The 25304-nt window shown below is 39.8% G+C and overlaps 1 protein-coding gene across 1 annotated transcript in view; it reads right to left on the bottom strand.

Moving 5' to 3' along the window:
- Nucleotides 1–14554: 14554 nt before the first annotated feature.
- Nucleotides 14555–25304, bottom strand: part of LOC149172970 (disease resistance RPP13-like protein 4) — a 45966-nt gene continuing 35216 nt past the window's right edge. Inside the window, exons 3-4 of the mRNA XM_089426525.1 lie at nucleotides 16890–17745; nucleotides 14555–16782 (exon numbers count right to left, since the gene is read on the bottom strand). Coding sequence (XP_089282651.1) covers nucleotides 14847–16782; nucleotides 16890–17745 — 2792 coding nt within the window. The 3' untranslated portion in view covers nucleotides 14555–14846. The remainder of the gene's footprint in view (nucleotides 16783–16889; nucleotides 17746–25304) is intronic.

The raw sequence follows: 25304 nt of genomic DNA, 5'->3' as shown, positions 1-25304 counted from the left end.
TCAGAGGAAGATGTGTCCTCTCCGTAATGTAATGACAGACTGACATCCGATGTGTCCTGTGAATGATCGGAAGTAGAAACATCCGAAATGAGTTTTCACAGGGAAAATCAACAGTGGCAAAATCACAAGGGATGTCAGGATAGAGCGGGTGAGGCGCGGATGGAAGGGATTCATCCTTCACCGTGGGTTCTTCTTTAGATTCCCACACACACTCATCATGAATGATGGCACAGGTTGGCTGCATAACACTAACTCTGTTGACAACTTGATCCTCGTTCACAACAGGTGAGGAGTCCGGAATGGAAGAACACAAGACAGTACAATCCGGAGGATCAACAGAATGTGGGGACAGAGGTTGAGGGAATGAATCCACGTGACATCCAACAGGATTGCAATTGCAATTGAAATATGTGCAGATATCAATAGCAGGTGGGGTGGGAGGATGTGACAGTTCAACAAATGTGTGTGCATGTTCTCTCACATCACTCTGCGTTGGTGGAGCTGTTCGATGAGGTGAAGGCGGACGGTCACTTGTGACAATAATTGTGCCTGCCTGTGATTGCGTTGCTCCATTACCGAAGTGTGTTGAGCGGGGTTTGGATGATTTCAAGAATAGCATATTTTTGAATATGTGAAGAAGATACTTAAATATTCCATCGAGAAATTCCCAATCAATTTCATCTTTGGGAAAGCGGTATGCAAGATTACAAAAGCGTGTGTGAAACTATTCAACGAATTCATCACGTGCTTTTCGTAATTCCACAATTTCTTTGTTGAGTGCTTTACAGTTAAAGTGATTGAAAGCATGGTCTATCTCTGCGACCAGATGAGAAAGAGAATGAATAGATTTTTTCAGGGAGCGTGGCACACCAGTGCATTGGGTGCCCTCGAAGCATGTAGACAGCCAATGCGCAGGTCATGTGTTCTTCAAAGATTTCATGTCTTTTGCATGAGCCTACAACGTCGACCGTGCTTAACCAAGGCTACATAGCCTCCACCATCATATGTTTTATGTGACAAGTTATCCCAAAGCTCTTCCGAGATTTCCAAGTTATTTCCATAAGATATACACTTCGGGAGAGAAACTTTGTAGTTAGTCATGATAGATGTGCAGAGATTCAAAACAGATTGTGAGGACTCAACTTATCATTTGGCCCTCCTTATAACGCCAAAATGGATGGACCCGCCAACATGTAAGGGGATCTCTCCGTCAAGAAGTCCGAACTAGACCTCAAATCGTTTGGTGTAGGAATCCCAACAGTGGGTCGTACGATATCGCCTTGACTGTGGTTGCATGCAGAGGTAAGTAAAATGTCCCTATTGGTAGCAAGGGTGTGACATGCGCAACAAGCCAAGGAAGGTGTATGAACGGTTCTAACACACAAAAAGTGAGGTGAGTACGCCCCTTGGAAACTTGTGGCTTGGAAGGGAACACACGAGCGAAGATGAATCACAAACTGGAAATCAAGTAAGCTAACAATCCGAAGTGATGGTTAAACCAACAACACATCTCAGTAAGATTCATACATAATTATACAGAAAGATTCCATACATGCACGTGTAAGCAAACAAATACATTTATCATTTAGAGCAAACAAGATAGTTGAAATACAATAACAACGTATCCATGAAACATGTTGGCTCTGTTATATTAAGAAGTGAAAGTTCCAATCATACAGTACAACCATGGTCAACCACTAGTCCCGATAGCGGAATGTTACAGTCACTAGCACATGATCTTCCAAAGAAATGTAATAGATTTGCATTATGGAGAAGCCAAGGCTCGTTACAATCCTCTCCAAGCTTTCTCTAAGATACTCCTATCGAAAGTTGTGCTGACAAAATCCCCTACAATGAGTTATGAGGTACTATAAATAGCAAAGGGTGGGGTAACCCTTGACATCCCCCTTTGTGACCGTTAACCTATCCTCATGACTCTTCAACTACTCTATGACTGTTACATTCTACTATCGACACTTGGACTTCCACTTTACAAGATGTCACATCCAATCTGCACATGTACCCATGTGAGACAAAATAGGCTTGAGCAAGCCATGCAAGCTATCACTAACACTTGGAGTGTTTTGGTGAGACCAACTCTTTGACATCCTTGCGATGATCGATGTTGGTGAACTGATGCCAAGCTTTGGTCACCCATGATGGTGTTCGTGTGCTCAATGGTGACATCCTACTAAAAACGAACTCTTACCTTCATTGCATCTAGGTACACTAATATGGCTCCTTTGTCCAACTCGTCTGATAACATGTGCATCATCGCCTTGAGTGCATTTGGACCAGAAACATACTGATGCATAGTGTATGTGTGATATTCGAGTGTGTGCTGGTGACCATGCGCATCAACTTGTCAAAATACAAGTTCAGATTCAGTCGGACTTGCTTCTTGTCTTCGCTTTGGTGTGTGTGACAAATTGGTGGGATCGCATGCATGCGCACAATGACATCCATGCTCCTGAATACCCTTGCATGTGGTTGACAACATTGCTCACTTTGTCTACTCCATGCTAGCTATTGGATGGGTCCATAACCTATATGGGCACAGTTTCATCAGTTTGTGCATGTTGCGCCTCCTGTTGTGCATGGTCTTACTGTAACTCCTTCTCTCATATGTGCAACTCTTGTTCTTCCTTGAGTTGCTACTTCAGTACCTGCAACTCTGTTTCTCTCTCTGCCTTCACGCGATCCTCTTGTCGCACTATCACCTCATAGCCTCAATCTCCAAAGCTGCTTTCATCACAAGTGGATCTGCTTGAACTTGAAACTTTTCTCCACCTTTGTGCTGCTCGCTATGATGCCACTACCGTTTCATATTGATATCCTTGTCCATGAACAACTTGACGTCTTCATAGATAGACAAGTTCATAGACACTTAATCGATTGCATCCCCAGTTGTGCTCTGAACAATGTCATCGACTCTGCTCTCCTAGAAGCCATTGTACATGTGTTGTTGAGAGGCAGACGAACACCTATGATACCTGGAGACATAGAAACACTCATGACAAGAAATTTGTCAGTGGTGGAAAACCAAAAAACAGGAGGCCTGACATGCAACATACATGTGTGACTCTCTGTGAAGATTGCGTAATTTTCACCAGGAGGTTGGGAGACTGACTACCAAAACTGTGCAAGACATAGTCTGGCTGTTGGGAGATTGACTTACTGCTGGAACTGCATAGCGCACAGTCCATCCTGGCCTGCTGAGGACTGAAACTATGCAATGCACAATTTCAATTAGCAATGACATGCAAACCAGCAAAGTGCATTGCATAGTTTCTGGGGCTAGCAAGGCACTACCTCCCGTAATTGCACAATGCAAGCCTAGAGGTGAGTTCTAGGCCATATTTGCGCAATTTCCCGAGGGAAGGCAGAGCCTTCACTTCCATAAATGTGCAATGCTAGTCGGGCAAGGCAAGATCCGGGCCAGGGCAACCCAGACCCGCCGACAGGCGACTAAAAACATGAGAAGTCTAAATGCATGGTGAAACTGAGTGTAAACAAGAGTGAATGATAATGCATGCAAACATGAAGTGCAGGATTCAAAAAATGGGAAAACATGCATGTGTGTGAAACGGGTCGCTGTGTCGGTGCAAAAATAGTGTCATGAATGCAACAGCAATGAGATGCGAATGAAAACTAAAATGATGCTTCTACAAGCTAACATACATCGAAATGACAACAAGCGCTCATTGAAATCAAGTAGATAACACTCACACAAAGAGAAATACAAAAAGCGACAGAAACCCAGCACAAGACATGAAAAGTAGACTTACCTTGAAACAACTAAGCTTAAAGTGCCGAAGACTCCTGGATGAAATGTGGGATGCCATAGCTGCAAGATCGATGTAAGGAATGAGCTCTGCAACATCCGATTAATGAGTTTTGTTAAGATCGAGGTTATGACGTGCATGCCACAAATCTAGGAAAAAGCAACACTTGGCGAGAGGTTTCTAAAATGAGCTTTGCATGTAACCTCCAACTACTAAGAATAGATCCCTATATCTAGGGATGCCTTTTGCAAACTATATTTTCTATTTTGGGAAGAGCAACCCATGCATGTAAATCGGTTTTGCTAGGTCCTAGAGGGAACTGGTCAACCTGAAGGCACGTACAATAGCCTGCTTGACTGAGAGAGAGATTCACACACTTTCTTAGAGGAACTGGGTTGGTTGTCCTAGAGGGATTACACAATTTTTGGAGGAGCAGGTGACTGCTGCCCAAAATGGTGCAATTTCTGGGAGGAGCTGGGCTGACTGTCTGAGAGGGATTTTGCAATTTCTGGAGGAGCAGGTGGTTGCTGCCCATAATTGCGCAATTTCTGGGATGAGCTGCAGTGCTGAGGAAGATTGCGCAGTTTTTCCAAGGAATCTGTCTAACTGCTCTACGAAATTTTGGAGCTCAGTAGTACCCAACTGATTTTCACAATTTTTGGGCTGAGCTGCAGTGTCAGGTTAGATTGTGCAATTTTCCCAAGGATGATTGTCTGATTGTATTGCGCAATTTCTAAGCCCAGCAGGCTGCCTGACATATTGCGCAATTTCTGGAGGGAAGGTTGGTTCCCCTCCAGGAATGCGCAATTTTTTGAGGTAGCTTCTTAGCCAGCAACTAGCCCAAGTCCAAAGTGGTAGCCTGTGAGGGGAGAGAAGAAAAATAACATGCACAGGCTGGAAAGCTGCTCTAAAAAACCAATGAGGCCTATGTACTTGACAGTGCAAACATGTTGTGAAGATGGTTGGTAGGGAGGCTTCGAAACAAAGTTAAGGCAAAATTTTGGAGGGTGGTTGTAGCACGGGAGGCTCCGAAACAAAGCTAAGGCAAAATTTCGGATGGTGGTTGTAGCAATACGACATAGGCACAGATGCGTGCTTGCATCTGCCCGAGAAAAAGGCACACAAGCCATGTATGTTAGAGAAAAAGGTGCATGGGCAATAAAGAACATAAATTTTCACTTCCACGAGCTTAGAACAGGTCCTAGGGGTCTGTAAAAAATCCAGAGAGGTGAAGAGCACCTTGTAGGATGGTTGTGCAGAGAGGAGGTCTTGCAAAAACAATCTCTAGATTAATGAAAAGAGAGTAGTATGGTCGCCATTCCTGTTGTAGTGTTTTTGGAGCACAAGTGTACCAAAAGACACCCCCTTAGCAGTGGATTGTTCCCTGCAAAGGATCACAATCAAAATTGGTGTTGTTAGTGGATAGACTTTAAAAAACACAACATTGTAAATAGTGGAAACAATGGATATGTAAACATAAACTAAACAAAGAGGTACATAAACAAAAACAATGCTCAAATGGAGCAACAAATCAATAATATATGGAAAAATATCCCTTTATTGATTGCTAGTGGTAGAGGTTGAATACAATAGATGAATCTTAGACACTTGAAGAGAATTCTTTGAGCTATGGAGCTAAAAAATCCTCAGCAAGGGGGTTTCTTTCCTCAATCTCTTTGCAAGTTTCTCCTCTCAAAGAAGTGTGAAGACTCTCCAATGGTGGATTCCTCTTCTCTCACTAAGATGATGGGTTTCTTAGAAGAAATATGACCAACATGCTAGTGCTCTTCACTTCTTTGGCTTCAACAATGCAATGGTGGTTTGCTCAAACAACAATTTGGCCAGCATAACAATGTCTCATATTTTGGTTCTCCCATGGCTGGTTTACATATAAAAAATTCAATTCTTCCCTGTCTTGGTAAATGTATGATAAAGACACATGAGTAGGACAAGATGATTCCATTGAGGGTTGCATATCTCCAAGGTGACTCGAATTTGGTTGTACTGACTGAGCTCATGTCAGAGAATTGGCCCCAAGTGTGTAAAGTGGTCCTGGATCACTGAGTCATCATTTTCTGCAACCACGCAACTTTTGGAGGTTATTCCACGCATGCATATTTATCGAAGAAATAAACGCGCGACCTTAATTTTTTTCTTTATAAACTTTGGACCTTAGGAGAACTTTGATTTTTTAAACTTCATAATGTATTTGGCTAGAAAATGTCCACCTGTGCATTCTGCTGGACACTTTTAGTGTCTTCTGGATTGTACTAATAGGTGTACGATTTTTTGGTGTTAACAATACCACATTTTGAAACCCTTACAATTGATCAGCTTTTGACCAAACTTGTTCAGCACATTGGAGTTTTACAATAAAGTGGGAAATCATTTTGTCATCTCTTTTACATAGCATGCATATCCTTGAGTCATGTTTGTTCCTCTTTTGTAAAATTTTTGGAGTTAGAGACTTATTCTTAATGGCAAGGCATAAAATATCTGAGTCATCTTTGGGGTCCTTAGCTTCCAGGTCAACTTCCACCACCATCCTACTTCTTGTGTATTGACAGAGAACATTGTTTTGTAGCTCAAACATGCAATACACTCCAAAAATTTGTTTTGGACCATGCAAGAGTGTTATTTTCATTCATGAAAACTTCCTTAGATCCTTAAACAATGGATGTGCCTAAAATGACCAAAATGTAAGGCACTTAATGCTTATGACTAAGAGATACATTATAAAAAATAGAGTTTCAATCCATCCTTTTCTAAAATCCTCCAGAAATTCATCCACGCAACTCATGAAAGAAATTAAAGGTAAGAAGAAAGACACACCCAAGCAACAAGATTGTGCTCCCCTATTGACCTAAAATTGTCACGGGATTTCCTACCTATGATTAATTCTAACAAAAGAACCCCAAGGTTGTAGACATCTGATTTTATTGTTAATAGACCAGGGATAACATACTCTAGTGCACAATATCCATAGGTTCCCATCACACAGGTGGAAACATGAGTCTTATCTCCAAGCATCCCAAGTTTGGCTAATCCAAAATCAGATAACTTAGAATCAAACCCTTCATGCATTAATAAATGATAAACTTTTTCTCTTCTTCCCCATGTCCCTCATATTTTACGCTATCATTCTCTCCCTTAAAGCTACTCCACATTGCATGCCTTTCTCTGAAGTCCAATCGACACCTATAGGATAGGGTGTTCCCCCAACTCGATGCACTTTAGTTAGCCTTTCAATCCCGTTGTTTTCATTTCTGCCCTAGGAAAACATAATCAATTCCTCATTCATCTAGTCTATACAACTCTTCTTCATGTTTGAAATTGGGGAACAATTACAGCCAGGCTTGCGGATAAATCGGGGAACAAGTACAGCTAGGCTTGCCGATGAAAAAAAATGTATGACGACTCATTTTTCAAAGAATTCAATGTATTTTGGCATTCAAATGATCCACTATAGGAAAAACATGTCTCAATAATGTGTGGAGAAAGCCTAAATAATACTTCTTTTCATTCACTGAGCAAAAAGATAATGTAATGCCAACCTAAATCCTTTCAATTTTTGGAACTTGCATCCCTTCATTTCCAAGTCAGGAATACTATGCCATCTCTCATGCAAATCATGCATTCATATGCTACCTTGTAAGTAGCCTCGCCTACGGAAATCAAGAAAACAACAAGTAACCTTGTTTTTAACAAGAAAATAAAAATAGTTATGGAAAATGGAGAAGCGTGTAATGAGGTTCGTTAGGGAGGACAGACGAAAAACATATTTGGTACCTACACATAGAGCCTAACTAGATTAAATGAAAACACATAGTGTTTGATGGTGAAATATGGTACACTAGAGGAAAATAAGACTCCTCGAGCTCATAATGCATTTGTAGGATTCATAATTTAATAAAACATAATCCGTTTGCAAGATTCAGAATTTAATAAAACAAAAAGAGGGTGATCAGCACCAAGGAATTGATTTTGCAAGGATTTGTCCTCCATAGACATCCCTGTTTTGGAAATAAACACAAATGACTGCTCTAATGTTACTAGGTCAGAAATTCCCATTTTTTTTTTCAGAAATTCCACATTTCTTCTTCTACATTTCCGTTGAAAAGAAATATGCATTCTCGATGGAAGATAAAGCGGCAAGGCACAACAACGCCCCACCTTGGGCACCGAAGAGATCATTGTCACAAGTGGTGAGAGGTCTGCTCAAGGCATGAGAGTTGTAACCTTCAAAATAGCAGAAGGGGTGTGGACCAATCCAGCTTTGAATTTTGCCTCGAGCTACCTGTACACATAGAGGGTGATACCGGAGGAATGAGAGTTGTAACTTCAAAATAGCAAAAGGGGTGTCGACCAATCCAGCTTTGAATTTTTCCTCCATATACCTATACACACAAAGGATGATAACGGAAGATGAAACCAGACACAAAGGACAAAGGGTTGACCCCTATATAGGACAGTGGTGGGATGACACTTGTTCACGACAACACTTGTACAAGAAAACTGGAGGGAAAAGTACAATTGGAAGGAAAATGACAGGTGGAAGAAATCTCTACGGTGGAAGACGACGAATCTCTACAGTGTCACTATGAGGAACCTCATAATAAAACACCTATCGGCGTAATAAAGCTAAACCTATATTATATATTAAATCAAATAATAATGTTTTATGTAATAATAAATTTATCATTATTTCTAATAACTCCCTATATAAAAATAGTAGGAGCTATATTTACCGAGACTTTAAACACTACTTAACATAGGAATATAAAGATATATATGAAGTACCAAAAAGAAAATTTCAACAAATTTTATGATATTGTTTATTATTCTTTATATTTATAAACCAAAATATCAACCATATGAATATAAAATAATCAATTAATTACCATGAATCTATGCCACGTGTTAACATTCAATCATGTTTACAAGGTGACAAAAGAACATCATGTAAAAGTCTTTACAAAATGATTTTCCCACATATTTGCAACAAAGTGTATTTTGATTCATCACTCTTTCATCTCACATCACGTTGCTTAAGCTTACAACAATCTATGTAACTCCACAACATCTATAAAATATTTTTCATCATATTTTTGTAGATATTATTAATATAAAAAATATATCTAACATAAGCTTTCATTTTTTTAAGATTAATGTAAATCATGTATCCTCAAATGGGTGTTTAGTACGAGAGAAGGTGGGGAGCATATTGTCACTGTTCCACCTACCTATACAATCAAGGGATGTGGAAACATGCCTCTTTAAATGTTCTACTGTGGCAATCTGTAATGGTTAACTGCCACTCTTTCAAAGTTGAAACTTTGTATACAATATCAAAGTTGGATCCTTCATTTGAAGATGAAGCAACAAAACAAAGAGAAAAATCATCAACAACATTTGAATAACAATAGGAAGGGAAAAGTTTACAAATTAAGGATTCAGTCAAGGGCAAGTCAATAGGATGTGCTCGAGGCCTATTGGGTCCTTCATTTTTGGAAAAATTTGATCAATTTTTGGTCGGAAAAGAGTCGTAAAGATGATTATGGAAAGAATAAAAGTAAATGGAAAAACAGGTTGGAAGGCAGGACCGGATGGAAAAAGTGGCAAGCAGGGAAAGAATGTGATTATCTTGGGATTTGTCAAAGTCTTGAAAGAAGGATTTAGGTGTTAGTTGTGAAAAAATCAAGCAGAAGTGGACCAAAACACCTGGATTTCGTTAAAGGGAACAAATCAAACCAGATTAAGTGAGCGTGGATCAAGACAGAGAGGATATCTATAAAAACCATGTGCATTGCGCAAAATAGGAAAAATAGAGAGATAGTTATGTCGACATGCTATTAGAATGAGACGTGAACTCTTTTGAATGTATTGTGATTATATTCGAGACTTGTTCTATTTTATTTGATATAATCTTGAGTAGATCTTGAATAGTTTTCACATATGTATTGTAATGGTTTGACTCTTGATATAATATAAAGATAATATTGTGGGGCTATATTAGTGTTTTCTATGAATGATTGGTGTCTTTTCATGCATCTCCCTTTAAATTTTTTAAAATGATTAAGTAGATAATCGACTTTATATTTGTGTATTGTGTGCAAGATTGTTTGGGTTTCCTATGTAATCAATTGAATGATGAATGATTTATGCAAATAATCTTAATCCTAATATTATCTAAACTCCCCTCTCACATTCAAGAAGTCTCGATATGCCTCAGGTGAGAATTTTCTCCTTCAAGGAGGAGTGAAAATGTCATTGTTGCACTAGACTATGATGGGATCTTTTGTTGGAAACTAGTGACCGAACCTTATGTCAACATTACAAAACTCTACATCAACAACTCGTTTTGAAGAAACCTCTCTAATGTGTAAAAGGATGGGAGAGTGATCTGATATGCCACCTTGACCTTTCCATTGATTGATCATAGGTAAGGAATCCATTAGACCCCCCACAAGTGGGAATTGATCAATTCTCTTTGTAATTTGATCCTCCTCGATTCGATGATTCCTCCATGTAGGAGAGATTTTCCCGAGGTTACAAAACTATTGACCTACATTGAGCTAGCTTTCTTTTGAAGAAGTTGATTAAGGGGTTTGACCGAGCTTGATGACCCTAGGATTCAGAACGACCCAAAGATAATTTAAGATCATCACCAATGATAATTTTGTCAAATTTTAGAAGGGATTTATTTAGTAGGAGGTCCCAAAATTATTTAGTGTTTTGAGGGGGACCATATATATATTTATCAACATGAAATCCATATCCAAAGAATGTGAAGAGACCTTGACCGCCACCACATATTCCATACTCCAAAAATTTGTAACCTTGATATGACAAGGCCTCCAGTTTGTAGCCAAGCCACTCAAATGACCCGAGCGCCAAAGGCCAAAAATTTATTTCCTCTTAGTAAAGTTTAAAGATAAGAAGAAATTTGGATATTATTGCCAAGAGCCTCGAAGAAAAATGATGTCCTGGAAGGGAAAGGACTTATAACCTAAAAGGCCCTTAATTGACTTATTTGGTGGGGGGGTGGGGGGGGGGGTCAAGAGTTCTCTTGCTCACCCTTTCTTTATTCCCTCAAAGTTTGCTAGCGTTCTAAACCTGAGAGTGCTGAAATCCCACTCGACTTTGGCTTCGGCGCTGATTAGAGCCATTTCCCGCCTCTTGTAGACTTTGTGATGAATTCATAAGGACTCTATACCAACTCATCCAACCTGAACAAATCAATGGCAAACAGATGCCCAGCTAGGAAATCCACTGTTGTGGGAAGGATCCTACAGGTTTCTCAAATCTATTATGTTTCATGCTTGTTGCCCAGCAGGGCGAAGTTTCAGTGGTTGGAGCAGCTGTTGTGACATAAGCAAGCTGATCCTTATTTGTAAGCATTGGTATTTCTATTAGTAATAACCAACCCTCCCACCAATTGAGGGCTTCGGGGCATCATGTCTTTTAGCAACTTCTTTTTTAGGCAAGCATTCACGCTGGCTAACCTTCCTGTACCAATCTATTTCTTATTTGTAGAACATGAAAATAATTTTCTTCAATCGGTCTACATAGAGCTTGTTTTATGAGCGGAAAAGATAAAACCCTACAATTAAAAGATATAATTTTCATGTTTGAAACCCTAAAGAGGTTGGGCTTGCTCTAAGGGATCCCTTGATAGATTATTGTTTTTTTGTAACAAGGTATGCATTTTTCTCCTTAACTATGCAAAGAAAATATTTTATTCTCGTGGCTTTGACCATCCAAAGGGACAAGGGTGAGATGATTCAAACCCAAACAACACCATCTTTCTGAGGGACCACCGACGAGGATTTAAGGTTATACCAAACATCTTTAGAATCCTAAATATCAGATAAAGATAAGGTAGAGAGAAAAGAGGGTGAATAAATATCACCTAGGGTATAATGACAACAACTCATAGTTGGTATGGGAGAAGGAAAGGAAAATGGGTTGGAAAAATAGAGAAAGAGGCTAGAGGTCCCTTAGAAGCCATAGAGGAAATATAGATTAAATGAATAGGAGAAGGAAATTCTTGATAGAAAATTAACTTAGATATAGGGGCAAAGCGACAAAATAGGTACTTTAACATCGAAAGCCATATTGACCGATGATTAATGGGTTCAGAGACCACTTGTGGAGAAACATGATCACCATTTTTGAATCCCCTATAGTGCTGGCCGGAAGAGGAAACCATTTGCTATGGAGAGAGAAACTTCTCCTCATCAACACCAACGGTGGCACTCTATATCAATTCACCTTTATTCGCATAGGGAGCACAAGCTCCTTTGCAAGGTGTTCATGTTTATAGCACCTCTAACATCTAAATGGGATCTCGTAATTAAGGATCAACAATGCCACAATAGGGCCCATTTGATCAAGCCTGAAAGCCCTCCTTGAAGATCAACACAGATGAGAATGTGGGCTAAAGACATGTCACCAAACTAAATATAGGATAAATCATGCTCAAGATAGCTCCCTAACATAATCCCAAGATCGCCTCATGCCACAAATGCACTAAAAGGCCTAGTATATGAATCATATAGGGACGGTAACAATACGCTCACACCTAGTGTTGAAAATGGGAGTCCAAGGTTTGAATATGACTGATGTAGAGTCATTGGAGCTTTACTCAATGAACCTTTGACAAATCACATACAATTGTGGCATACAAAGAAATTCCCTTAATTTGACTACATATTGAAAAATACCTCTAAAAATCACATTATTTAACCCCCTATTATTATGAACGCAATACACCTTCCCAATTTAAAAAACCCTTACATACATTAGATATTGTAGGTGTCCATTTTTTCATTGGCATTTCTTACACCCCTTTATATTTTTTCATTAATTTGAGCTCCATTTTTTATACATACCAATATAAAAACTCTTTTCCTCCTATTATATGCTCAATATATTATGTCATTTTTTCCTCAATATTTATCCTACAATATGAATGCACATGGTATGGTATTGCTCCCCTAGTGAAGCCCTTGTGTGTAGAGTCCACCTTCCAAACCCTACCCATAACGACTTTAACATCCAAATCATCCTATAAGATGAGGTGAATCCACCCCTTGGCTAAAAACTGCACAAACAAGGGGTTCTTAAGCACTAACCTCACCTTTCATTCCCCTGAGGTTGTGAGAAATTCTCCCTGATTTGACCCACCACTGAGGTCTAACTAAGGCCATATTCCTTCTATAAAGAAATATTTGTGCTTAGAGGCAAAACCATCTGTAATTCGTCAGTTTGTTTCACACAATGTTCCTTTTATCATTTTCCATGAACTCTACTCTATCCTTTTCTGTCAAGGCCTCCAACAGAGGCAAAAAATGAAACTTTACCTAGATTTTAAGAATTAAGACCCTCATTAAGCGACCTCTCGTCATTTTCTTATGTCAAAACACTGCTCATTGTAGGGATTTTTGAAGGAATGTGTGGTGGGAAAAGTGTATGGTTCACCTTGGGGAAGAGAAGGACTTCATTGTAACAATGACCCTCTAATACACCAGGGAAAGTAATAGAACAACGGGGACCAAACCCCAAATCACAGGGTTCTTTGAACTGTGACTAAGAAACCAATGACACAGAATAATCAACGCTTCATGGAAGCAACAAAATCCCTTAGGAGCCCTTGACAATGACATTACCACCAAGCCCCTATCCAATTGAAAATCAACAACAGAAAATGGTAAATTACCTCTAGCTGTAAGGGGCATTGTGATACACGGGGCTAAGAAACCTAATGAAGTTGAGAAATCTGATTGAAACTAGCTAAGAGCCCTCCCATCCTGAGTCTCGTGACTAGAAGATGTCGGTTGGGCCCAAATGGCCTAAAAATATGAGGTGTCCACCGCATAATCCAGAGAAACCTTGTCCCCCATAGATGGGGGAAACTCCTTCCCACGTTAAAATAAATTTTGGACAATGACCTCCAACACAAACTGCTCAAAGCCCCAACAAAACCCTTGAAAACCCAGTAGGAAAAAGAAGGCCAAAAGCGCTAAAAACCAAGACAAATAATTGTATGTTACACATAAAAAGTTGATAAAACACATTCATTATCCGATAGAAACTCGACATGTTTGTAGGGCGTGTACACAAACAATAAAACTAAAACTCTAAGGAAACTGCCATTGCTATTACCCTCTTGCGCCCACTCCCTCTTTAATATGTCATATGAATGTCCTCTTTTATCTTCTAAGATTATTATTTATGCTAGAAGCAAAAATATTATTTATAATTTACATAGATATTCATTACTTTAAATTTAGATAAATTAAATTTACTTAAACAAACAAAAAAATACATTTTATTTTAATAATGACAAATTCGCTTAATTTTATTGTAAATTTTAAAAATAATATTATAAATTAAAACTACTTAATATATAAAAAACTCAAATGTTAAAATGAATATTCTTAAATATCAAAGCATATTTGTTTTACATTAATTTTTTTTAAATAATAATAAAAATTTTAATCACTCATTATTATCTTATAAACATTAAAACGTCAATTTAAATTACAATTAAAATCAATATTTGAATACTTATAAAAATAAACATTTTAAAAAATGCTTTCACAATTTTAGTTTTATAAGTTTTTCACAAAACTATATATAAAAAAAATCACAAAGATGAGAAAAAAAATTAATTAAATTACATATAAAATTTTCACATCTCCCTTAAACGATTTAAAATTACAGCGCCTTAAACACACTGCAAACGCCTTTATATGACAATGATATTTCTATAAAAATGCGAACACGTTAAATACCTTGAATTAACAATGATTTATAGACACCCACAATAATTTATTATCTGATGTCTTCACTCTTCCTTGTCTATTGGTTTCAGTACACATACTTGTAAAATGGTTTCAAAATAAAGTAACTTTAATGTTTGTCTTTGTACAATGGTTTCAAAATTTAAAAAAAAAACAATATTTATGACAAAGATACCACAATAGAATCACGATTTTACATTTACATTTACATATTCCTATCTCATCTCTAATCATCATTCATATCCTCCACCTTTCACACCACTCTTAATCTTTCCACATATGGCCGACCGGATACTACTTCCACTTTGATCTTAATTCCGCGGTCTTTAAAACTTTGCCAACAACGGCTTTTCGTGTACTCGAAGCCCTCCACATCATCAACGTGGACCCGCGTCTCCACCTCTACTTCTTTAAGATTCCTCAGCTTCATTAATCCTTCCGGCATATTTTCCAATGGCTTGGACCCCAAGATTCTCAAACACTTCAATTTCGGCATTGCATCCTCCTGGAGCGAGGGAATGCTTTTCAAATGATGAAAATAGTCTATGACCAGCTCTTCCAGTTTGGGAAATGCCCCTGCTTCCCCAAACTCATTTGGAAATTCAATGAAGTCTGGATTCCTATTGTTCCCCAAGTGTAGCTTTTTCAGATTGGGAATATTCTCTAACCCTCTAAAATCTGCACTGGAGCTTTTTAGCAGCCCGGATAATGATAGCTCCATGAGATTCCGAAGCTGAAAAATCCACTTAGGAACCGCGCAAAACTCAAGATGAACTATTTCAAGGCGTTGCATGGCCTCCATGTCCGTTGGAAGATGAAGGGTAAGCGCACCAGCACTCATAATAAGATCAGAACGAACATGTAGGGTCCGCATCTTTGTCATGCCCCGAAAAGTCCCCTCGTCCTCCAGTGTCTCGTCCTCGAGTGTAACATCATCAGCACTATTTGATACAAAGCGTATTGATAGGTGTTGAAGAAGGGTCAATTCTTTGAGATCCCTCAATTGCAAGGCACTGGCACTGGCACTGCGTGACTCTCTAAGATCGAAAGTGACACCATTCAATGTCTGTAGATTGATGAGCTTAGATATACCCACAAGGCGTTTACGATATATCCACTCTAAATTCAAATGTAGCATATGTTTTTGCTTTTCTATCCCTTCATGCAGCCTTTGAACATAGGTCCCACTAACATCCAGAAACTGGAGCTGCCGGAGACCACTCAAGGACTTGGGTAGTTTCTTAATCCTCGTCCCAGATAAATTCAGATACTTTAAAAGCTTTAAATTTCCAATAGATTTGGGCAATGACGTAATGGAAGTTCTACTTAAATCTAACACACACAGATATCTCATATTGTCAAAAAAACTAGGGGAGATTGATGTAAGAGAGCGATTATCAGATAGCAATAGACTTCGGAGCCGTGGACATTGGATGCCCTTTTTTATTGTAGATATCTCATTTTTCATCAATGAAATTCTACGCAATCCTCGGCACTCTTCCGCTGGCATGCTTTTCAATTGTCCTCCGGGTTTTATCAAACATTTAGTTTGCTCCTCAACAGCTAAATCATGCAGCAAGTCGTGCATTTTGCAACTGTATACTCGCCCATTCCAACCAACCTCTGAAACTTCGATGAGGCATCGATCAATAAGTTCTTCCATGTAGGAGCAGCCTACATCATATGCTTCTTGTAATTGTACAGAAACAAATCCCTGAGCAATCCATGCATGCACTAAACCTTGGGACTCTATCTGAGTATTCTTAGCAAAAACAGAGCAGTAAAGAAAACAAGGCTTTAGATGATGAGGCAAAACCTGGTAACTTAACTTCAATGATGGCATAATGCAGTCTCTCATCACATATTCTTCACTTAGACGACCAAGGGTCCATTCCCAATGATTAGGAAGCCCCTCTACTGATGTTGCCAAATAAGCCCCTATTGTTTTGATGGCAAGCGGCAGTCCGCCGCATCTATTAACAATTTCGTGGGCTATCTTGTCCAGCGCCTCTGGACAATGGTGTGCACCATCTGGGAAAGCATGGAGGCAGAATAGTTGCCAACTGTATTCTTCTGACAAACTCTTTTTGCGGAGAATTTGAGGTCCAGCCCCAAAAGCCTTTGCAACCTCTTCATCCCTGGTCGTCAGCACAACCTTATCTTGCTTTCTGAATGCAACCCAATCTTCTCTTTAGCAAATCTGTCCCACACGTCATCAACAACAAATAGACAACTTTTTTTATCTAAAAATTTATCAATCTTCTCTCTAAGCTCCTGCTCGCTTAGGTTCGTCAACATTCTATCATCTAGCTCGTAGGCCCCTTTTTTATCATTTTGCCGGTTGGCCAAACTTTCGTCGTTTCCTTCGAAGTGCTTGGCTCTCTCATATCGCTCAAATTGCTTCACCATATCACGGAGAAGTTCTGTAACTGCGAATTTCTGAGAAACTGCTAACCAAACCTGACAGTCGAAGCGTTTATGGACCACTTCGCTGTTGAAAACGTGTTGGAGCAGAAGAGTTTTGCCCTGCCCTCCCATGCCCACAACGGCAATGACTGGAGGGCTATCTTCCTTCAATATCCATTTAGTAATCACCTGAATATCGCTGCCCATGCCCACAATCTGTGATTCTTGAAGACGAGCATATGATCTTTCCCGGCTTTCTATAAAACTGTCTGCATGCCTTACCTGAGCATGAGCATTCACATCTAAAACAGGAAGCAATTTGAGACTTTCAGCGTTCCTCTGGATCTTCTCGAGTCGTTCCTTTAATTCCCTCATTTTGCGGCCCATCTTTAACCGGAATTTCAGTTTCACAAAGAAGTTATCAGCTGCCCCACATTCCTCGAGTAGGTACTCAGCATCGGCCATAAAATCCTCAAGATTGTCAAGCCAATTTGACACTGAAACGGAGTTCCTTTTCTCTCCGGCGTCCTTCAAAAGACATTTAATGGAAAAAAGCTGCTCACTTAAAAATTCAAAATCCTTTCTGAAATTAACAATCAGCGATACATGTTCGGAGAGTTTGTCTGCGACCATAGGAATAAATTTGCCTATAAGCGCGCTAACAACAGCTGCTTCTGCCATGCTTCCTTTGACCCTCGTAGAATAATTATTGCAGTATATTAGTGTGCTTCCTGATTTTGTAGCAACTGCAAGTAAGAAAAAGAATGAGGGAATATTAGCTGGTACAACTAGCTAGAAAAAGAGGCCAATCATTCCATCGCAGCAAGAATAAGATCGGGAAGGGAAGTAAGTAGAGTGAGAATGAAATGCTATTCCCTGCCGCACCACATTAGAAGAAGAAGCAAATCATTTCAAAAGCTTATTCCATGCTCCACCCATGTAGAAAATGAGGTTAATCTTTCCATCACAGCAAAATTAAGAATGAAAAGTTTTACAACGTTATCTGAAACCTGCCAATTTAAATACTAGAAATACTATTTTAGATTTTGTTTTGAATTTAGAGGCTCTTTGTGTTATTTACAGACCAAATCGATGAACGATGACATGGCTCTTCCTCAGAATTCAAATCCGAAGAGGGTCGAGGAAGCGTTTGCACCTGGGTTCTATTGACTGCGATTTATCAAAACTCTCGTGACTGCTTACAAATAGAGAAAGGGATTGAATATTGATCTATTGAAACCAGAAACTTATGGAACCTATGGAGATTGTGATTTTACCTTCTAAATTTAGAAATTCTCTTCTAAACCACTGGACTTTGGTGGATTTTCAATTAAAGATGTTTCTAAATTTAGATAGCCAATACATTTCAGATGTTGCTGAGTAGAATAGCTATCGCAGCTAAATATAGGTGCAAAATTAACAGTCATGAGAATGTGCGATAATTGTGTTGTATTTACTGTGCAAAGTTGTCCATCATACATCATAATTCTGAGCAATATCACCATTTGTGTGCTGTTTTTTTGCCACGAAGGGCAGAAGGATTCCCATAAAAATTTGCAGAATTGACATTTAATGTTAAATATAAAATTATGTCCTACCTCAAAGTTCCATGTGTTCCACTCCATTATTATTATTGTTGTTTTTGGGATGTCAAACAGTTATTGTTATTGTGGAATTGAAATTTAATTTTAAATATAAAATTATGTCCTACCTGAAAGTTCCATGTGTTCCCCTCCATCATTATTATTATTGCTGTTATTTTTGGGATGTCAAACAGTTATTATTATTGCGGAATTGAAATTTAATGTTAAATATAAAATTGTGTCCTACGTCAAAGTTCCATGTGTTCCACTCCATTATTATTATTGTTGTTTTTGGGATGTCAAACAGTTATTGTGATCGCAGTTTCTTTTAGGTGCTGAAGTGGTGGTCATGGCAGGTCTAGGAACATTTATGTATTAATTATTCTTCCTATTACCTACTAATATTATTTATTGCAGTGGGTTTTTCATTTTTTTTTGGAATGTAGATTATATTTACTATAGTGAATTTTTCATTTTTTTTGAATCATATGGGCGTTGACCGAGGCCCATGGAGACTGTGCAGGAGGCGAAATTAGCCCCTGGGAGGCTCGGATCGGGAAACATAGGGAGTTTTGGATGCACGATTAGCACTGGGCGAAAACCCTCAAAATGGAGAGGCCCCGAGCATTTGGTCACATGAGAGCCGGGAAAACCATGGGAAAAAAAAGCTAAAGGCTAAGGCGGGACCCGCGCTCCAAAAACTGACAATATTGATCGAGGGCATCCCGGGGCGGTAAGCAATTTTGGCAAAAACTGAGCGATTCCACTCAACGCCTGACGCGTGGCAAGCGGAGGAGAGAGAAAACTGCCGCTCATCGCGCGCTAACGGTCGAGCAAGTCAACCGCGCAAAACGAGCGAATGGCGTCGGATCTGGGGGCTCCAGATCTAACGGCTGAGATCGCGCCTGATGGAGAAGACAGAATTGACAGGGGATTAAGCCGCGATATGAAAGAATTTGAAGTCCGAATTGACCGCCAAGGTGGCAAATGACTCATTCCATAACGTAACTGAAGAAACAAACCGACGAAGCAAGCTGGCGCAGTTCGCAGGAGGACAAGTGGCCGCTCCCTGTGAGTCTGATGATGACGCTGAGACAGGGAACTCCAAGCGAAGCTGTAGCAGGCGATCCGACAGAGTTGGAAGAGGAATCGAACAACCATGAGCTCGAGTGGCTTTAAAGCCATGCACAGACCAGCAAAAGGGACACACCCACACACACGGAAGAACAGAGAAAGCAGATAGAGAGAGCAAAAAGCAGTAAGAAGATAGAGGGCTGAGCTGACCAAAGGCAACATCGAGCACCAGAGGGCTTGAGAAATTCGAGCCATCCCTGAAGGGGATCTGTCAGGACCGAGCACCACATTGGGCTCCTTCCATTGTAGACCCGAGAGGTCAGAAAGCTAGTAAGGCAAGAGTTTGTGTACTCTAGAGGCTTGGGAAATCCAAAAACCACCCTGCCAAGCTATCTTGTGACAGGAGACTCATATTTAGCTCCTTCTTTGTAATTTTCTACTTTAAGACACAATAAAAGAAGGCCACCACTGAAGGCTAGACCGGAGATGTAGCCCTGGAGGATAGGGTGAACTCCTTATTAATTTCTTGTGTTCTTATATTTTCTTACTATATTTCTCTGTTGTCTTCCATCTCAAGTGTCTATGTATTTGAAATCTAATCGATTCGTTGGCTAAATAACCTAGACACACACCAACACATGAGTCTGTAATACCTCTATTTAATAATTCTTAGCTGAGATCACTCACAGGGTGATTATCAGATCAAGTGGTATCAGAGATTTAAGTTGTAAGCTCAAATTAGGAGAAGGAGAGTTGGTCGAAACTAATCCGGAGATTGAGAGAGTCTATCCTCAGAAAACCATGTCAGAAGAAGGTTCCGTGGGTCCAGACCCTCAATTCATAGAGAGTTTCCTAGCTATAAAGTCTATGGTAGAAGAAATGTATAAGGATTTTAGAAAGCATAAGGATGAAGATTCATCAGACTCTAAACAAGATAAAGAAGAAGGTGAATCTCATTCCCATGACCACTCAAAAGGAAATGGGAAAGAGGAAAGCTTTCTCACACCTCCTAATAGCCTTGTGCTAATAAGAAAGCATCTTTGATCAAGCTAGATGTTAAATTCGATTTGCCTATATAGTGGAGAGCTAAATGCCGAAAAGTTGGAAAATTGGATTAGACAAATTGATGTGTATTGCAGAGTGCAGAACATCGACTCAAACAAGATCAAAATTCAGCTGGTAAGCTTACGCCTAGGAGGCACTGCCTTGGTTTGGTGGGAAGGCAGAACCCAAGCTGACATAAAAGGACATGGTAAGACTATCTCTGTCTGGAGTGAATTTTTTTCTGCCATTAGGAAGCAATTCTATCCATTGGCCTACATGCAACAAGCCATCATGAGTTGGCAAACTCTCTGGCAGTGGAAAGGGCAAAGTGTGCAAGGGTACACTCAAGAATTTAGAAAGAGAGCATTGATTCTAGGGATCTCATTAGACTCACCAGAGACTCTTTTGAAGTACATTGGTGGTCTACACAACTACATGAGGCATACCATCGTCATGTTTAATCCAACTAGTATAGATGAGGTATTTGTACGAGCTACTCATCTAGAGGCTAGAGGAAAGAATGGAAATCCAGAAGTTGGGGGACCATCCCAACCCACTGCAAGCAAGAGCAAGGAGAAAAGAAAGCAGAAGTGGAAAGCAAGGAAGGATAACACTGCACAGAAAAGCAAAGCTTCGTGCACTCACTGTAAAAAGGATCGGCATGATGATGAGCACTGTTGGATTCTGCATCCAGAGCTGAGACCTAAGAAGTCCGAGGGTAAGAAGAAGAAGACTGATGCAACTATTCAGAAATATTTCGGGTCAGACTCAGGAGATGAAACAATCATTGCAGCCACATGTATAAAAGGTAAGAGTTCTAAAGCATCTACTAGTAATTCTGCTCAATCTATTATTGATGAAGAACATGAGAGAAAAATACATGAGCTTTTCCATATTCGAGTTGTTTCCAAACATCAAAAGATTGACACTTTGTTTGATAGTGGCTCACAAGTAAATTTGATTTCTGAAGCAATTGTAAAAAAATTGGGATTAGAAACTACAGCTCACAAGAAACCATACCCATTAGGATGGTTCAATGATAAAGTAAACTACAAGTGACTAGATAGTGCAAACTCAAGTTTTCTTTTGAGTCAGCATTTGTAGATGAGGTTGAGTTAGACATAATTCCTTTGGATATATGTGGAATTGTTTTAGGGAGTCCTTACTTGTATGATAGAAAGGCTATTTTCTATAGAGCTAAGAACAAATATCTACTTGTTAAAGATGGAATCGAATACTTTGTAAGAGCTCATAGGCTCAAGAATAAATATACTCGCATAAACTCAGGGCAGATGAAAAGAATGATAAATTCGTGCAAACAATTCTTACTAATGGTTGTAAAGGAAAAGAAACCTGATAAAACCAATGTATTTGAGGGTTGTGATGCTAAGCAGCAAGCTGATATAGAAAAGATTGTTTCAGAGTATGATGTTCTGTTTCAAGAACTTAAAGGTCTGCCACCCAAAAAGGAAATAGTACATGATATTATTTTGCAGCAAGATGCTCCATTTCCTAACATTGGAATGTGCAGGTTGTCTGCTTTAGAGAATGCTGAAATCAAGAAGCAGGTGTAGGAGTTGCTCGAGAAGGGGTTCATTAGGCCTAACACATCACCATGTGGGTCACCAATCATTTTGGTAAGAAAGAAAGATGGCTCGTGGAGAATGTGCATTGACTACTGAGCACTGAATAAGATAACAATCAAAAATCGTTATCCCCTTCCTCGCATAGATGATCTTTTGGATTAATTGAAAAAACCCGTTTATTTCACCACACTGGACTTGCACAGTCGATACCATCAGGTCAGAGTTGCAGAGCAAGATGCATGGAAGACTGCTTTCAAAAAAAAGCAAGGATTGTATGAGTGGCTGGTTATGCTTTTTGGCTTGACCAATGCTCCTACTACTTTCATGAGATTAATGAATGATGTACTCAGACCTTTTTTTGATGATTTTTTTATTGTGTATCTGGATGACATTCTGATTTTTAGTAAAACATGGGAGGAACACTTAAAGCATGTTAAGCAGACATTAGATGTTTTGAAAAGAGAAAAACTTTATGTTCAACTCTCCAAATGTGAATTTGGCAAAACCTCTCTACATTATTTGGGTCATATAGTAGGGGTGGTGAATTGAAGATAGATCCCTCTAAAGTGGCAGTTATTGTAAACTGGCCTAAACCCAAGTCTGCTACAGAAGTGAATGCATATTGCTTGAGATTGTTTGAACCTTCAATGATTGAGGATCCTGAAGAGCAAAGTCAATTGCCTTCCATTCATGACCTGCTACCTGAATATCTGAATGAATTGCAAGAAGACACAGTCTTGGACAGGAAGGTGAGGACAACGCGCAGAAGAGATATTGAGTACCTCAGAGTTGGACTCAAAGGTTCAAAGTCGAGCAGTGCAAAGTGGATTGAGATTGGGCAAGTGAGACAACAATACCTTCACTTAGTCGATGCTTGAAATAAAAACCAACTTTTGGTGGTCCAAAAGCTTATCAGTGGGAAGGCCGTGATCCGAATTGGATCCATAAAGAATAATCGAAAGAACCATGGTTGTACCAGATTGGGACAGACTTCAAAGAATTAAGAGCAACGATCAAAAACACCTCTAAACCAGTGGCAGTTGGCAGCCAGCATGGAACAACGAGGACCTCGGTTAAAGTGCACTGACCGAGGCCCATGGAGACTGCGCAAGAGGCGAAATTAGCCCCTGGGAGGCCCGGATCGAGAAACGGATGGAGTTTTTTATGTGCGATTAGTGCTTACGCTGGGCGAAAACCCTCAAAATGGAGAGGCCCCGAGCTCTTGGTCACATGAGAGCTGGGAAAACCGTGGGAGAAAAAAAGCTAAAGGCTATGGCGGGACCTGCGCTCCAAAAACCGGCGGTATTGATTGGGGGCATCCCTAGGTGGTAAGCAGTTTTGGCGAAAACAGAGCGATTCCACTCAACGCCCGACACGTGGCAAGCGAAGGAGAGAGAAAATCGTGGCTCATCGCATGCTAACAGTCGAGCAAGTCAACCACATGAAACGAGCGAATGGCATCGAATCTAGGGGCTCCAGATCTAACCGCTGAGATCACACCCGATGGAGAAGACGGAATTGACAGGGGATTAAGCCGCGACATGAGAGAATTTGAAGTCTAAATGATCGCCAAGGTGGCAAATGACTCATTCCATAATGTAACTGAAGAAACGAACCAATGAAGGAAGCTGGCGCAATTCGCAGGAGGACAAGTGGTCGCTCCTTGTGAGTCTAATGATGACGCCGAGACAGGGAACTCCAAGCGAAGCTGTGGCAGGTGAGCCAATGGAGTTGGAAGAGGAATCGAACCGCCATGAGCTCGAGTGGCTTTAAAGCCATGCACAGACCAGCAAAAGGGACACACCCACACAAACGGAAGAACAGAGAAAAGCAGATAGAAAGAGCAAAAAGCAGGAAGAAGACAGAGAGCCGAGCTGACCAAAGCCAGCATCGGGCACCAGAGGGCTTGAGAAATTCGAGCCATCCCTAAAGGGGATCTGTCCGGACCGAGCACCACATTGGGCTCCTTCCATTGTAGACCCAAGAGGTCAGAAAGCTGGTAAGGCCAAGAGTATGTGTACTCTAGTGGCTTGGGAAATCCAAGAACCACCCTACCAAGCTATCCTATGACAGGAGACTCATATTGAGCTCCTTCTTTGTAATTCTCTACTTTAAGACACAATAAAAGAAGGCCACCATTGAAAGCTGGACCAGAGATGTAGCCCTGGAGGATAGGGTGAACTCCTTATTAATTTCTTGTGTTCTTATATTTGCTTACTGTATTTCTCTGTTGTCTTCCATTTCAAGTGTCTATGTATTTGCAATCTGATCGATCCGTTGCTTAAATAACCTAGACACACACCGACACATGAGTCTGTAATACCTCTATTTAATAATTCTTAACTGAGATCACTCATAGGGTGATTATCAGATCAAACACATACAGGGATCTAAATGCACAGGGGGTAGTTCTAGTTCATATCAAAGAGAAATGACTAATTCTGGTGGTCGACTCACAACAACAAATAACCTTAATATTGGCGCTATAGTAACATGAAGAGGAGGAAAGAAAGCACAGAATTCAATGCATAGGGCTATAAACAAAACTAAATCCTAAGCAACAATGTTCCAACAGAAGTATGGAAGATTGAAGAGGTGGAATGACATAAATAGTGGAGTGTTAATCATGGATATAGTCATCACCAATTAAAATTAAGTAAATCTGTGCACATTACATGTACATAAGTAAATCTATAGCTAACACAGGTATTGTCACTACTTAGCAACAAATATACAACCATGAAGAAGGGTAAAACCTACAGCTTCATTACACTATTTCAGAGGGAGAAACCATACATTAAGTGATAAACGAAGGAGAAAACATACTACAGATTTCTCTGATAGGAATCAAAAAAACAGTTTCATTAATCCTCGAATCTAAATCACTATTCCATTACATTTAGCAAGATATCGCTCAAGTCCCTAATGAATAGGCAAGTAGAACCAAAAGTGGAATCACAGAATTTTGAACACTGCGGGTGCAGAATTTTGGAACCACTTCTAATTGTTTCTTCCCTC

Source organism: Pinus tabuliformis, chromosome 4_2, assembly GCF_031772625.1.
Source record: "Pinus tabuliformis cultivar Carrire ecotype Pingquan chromosome 4_2, CPIR1, whole genome shotgun sequence".
In the NCBI taxonomy this organism is placed as follows: Eukaryota; Viridiplantae; Streptophyta; class Pinopsida; order Pinales; family Pinaceae; genus Pinus; species Pinus tabuliformis.
This window is presented reverse-complemented; position numbering and strand designations above follow the sequence as displayed.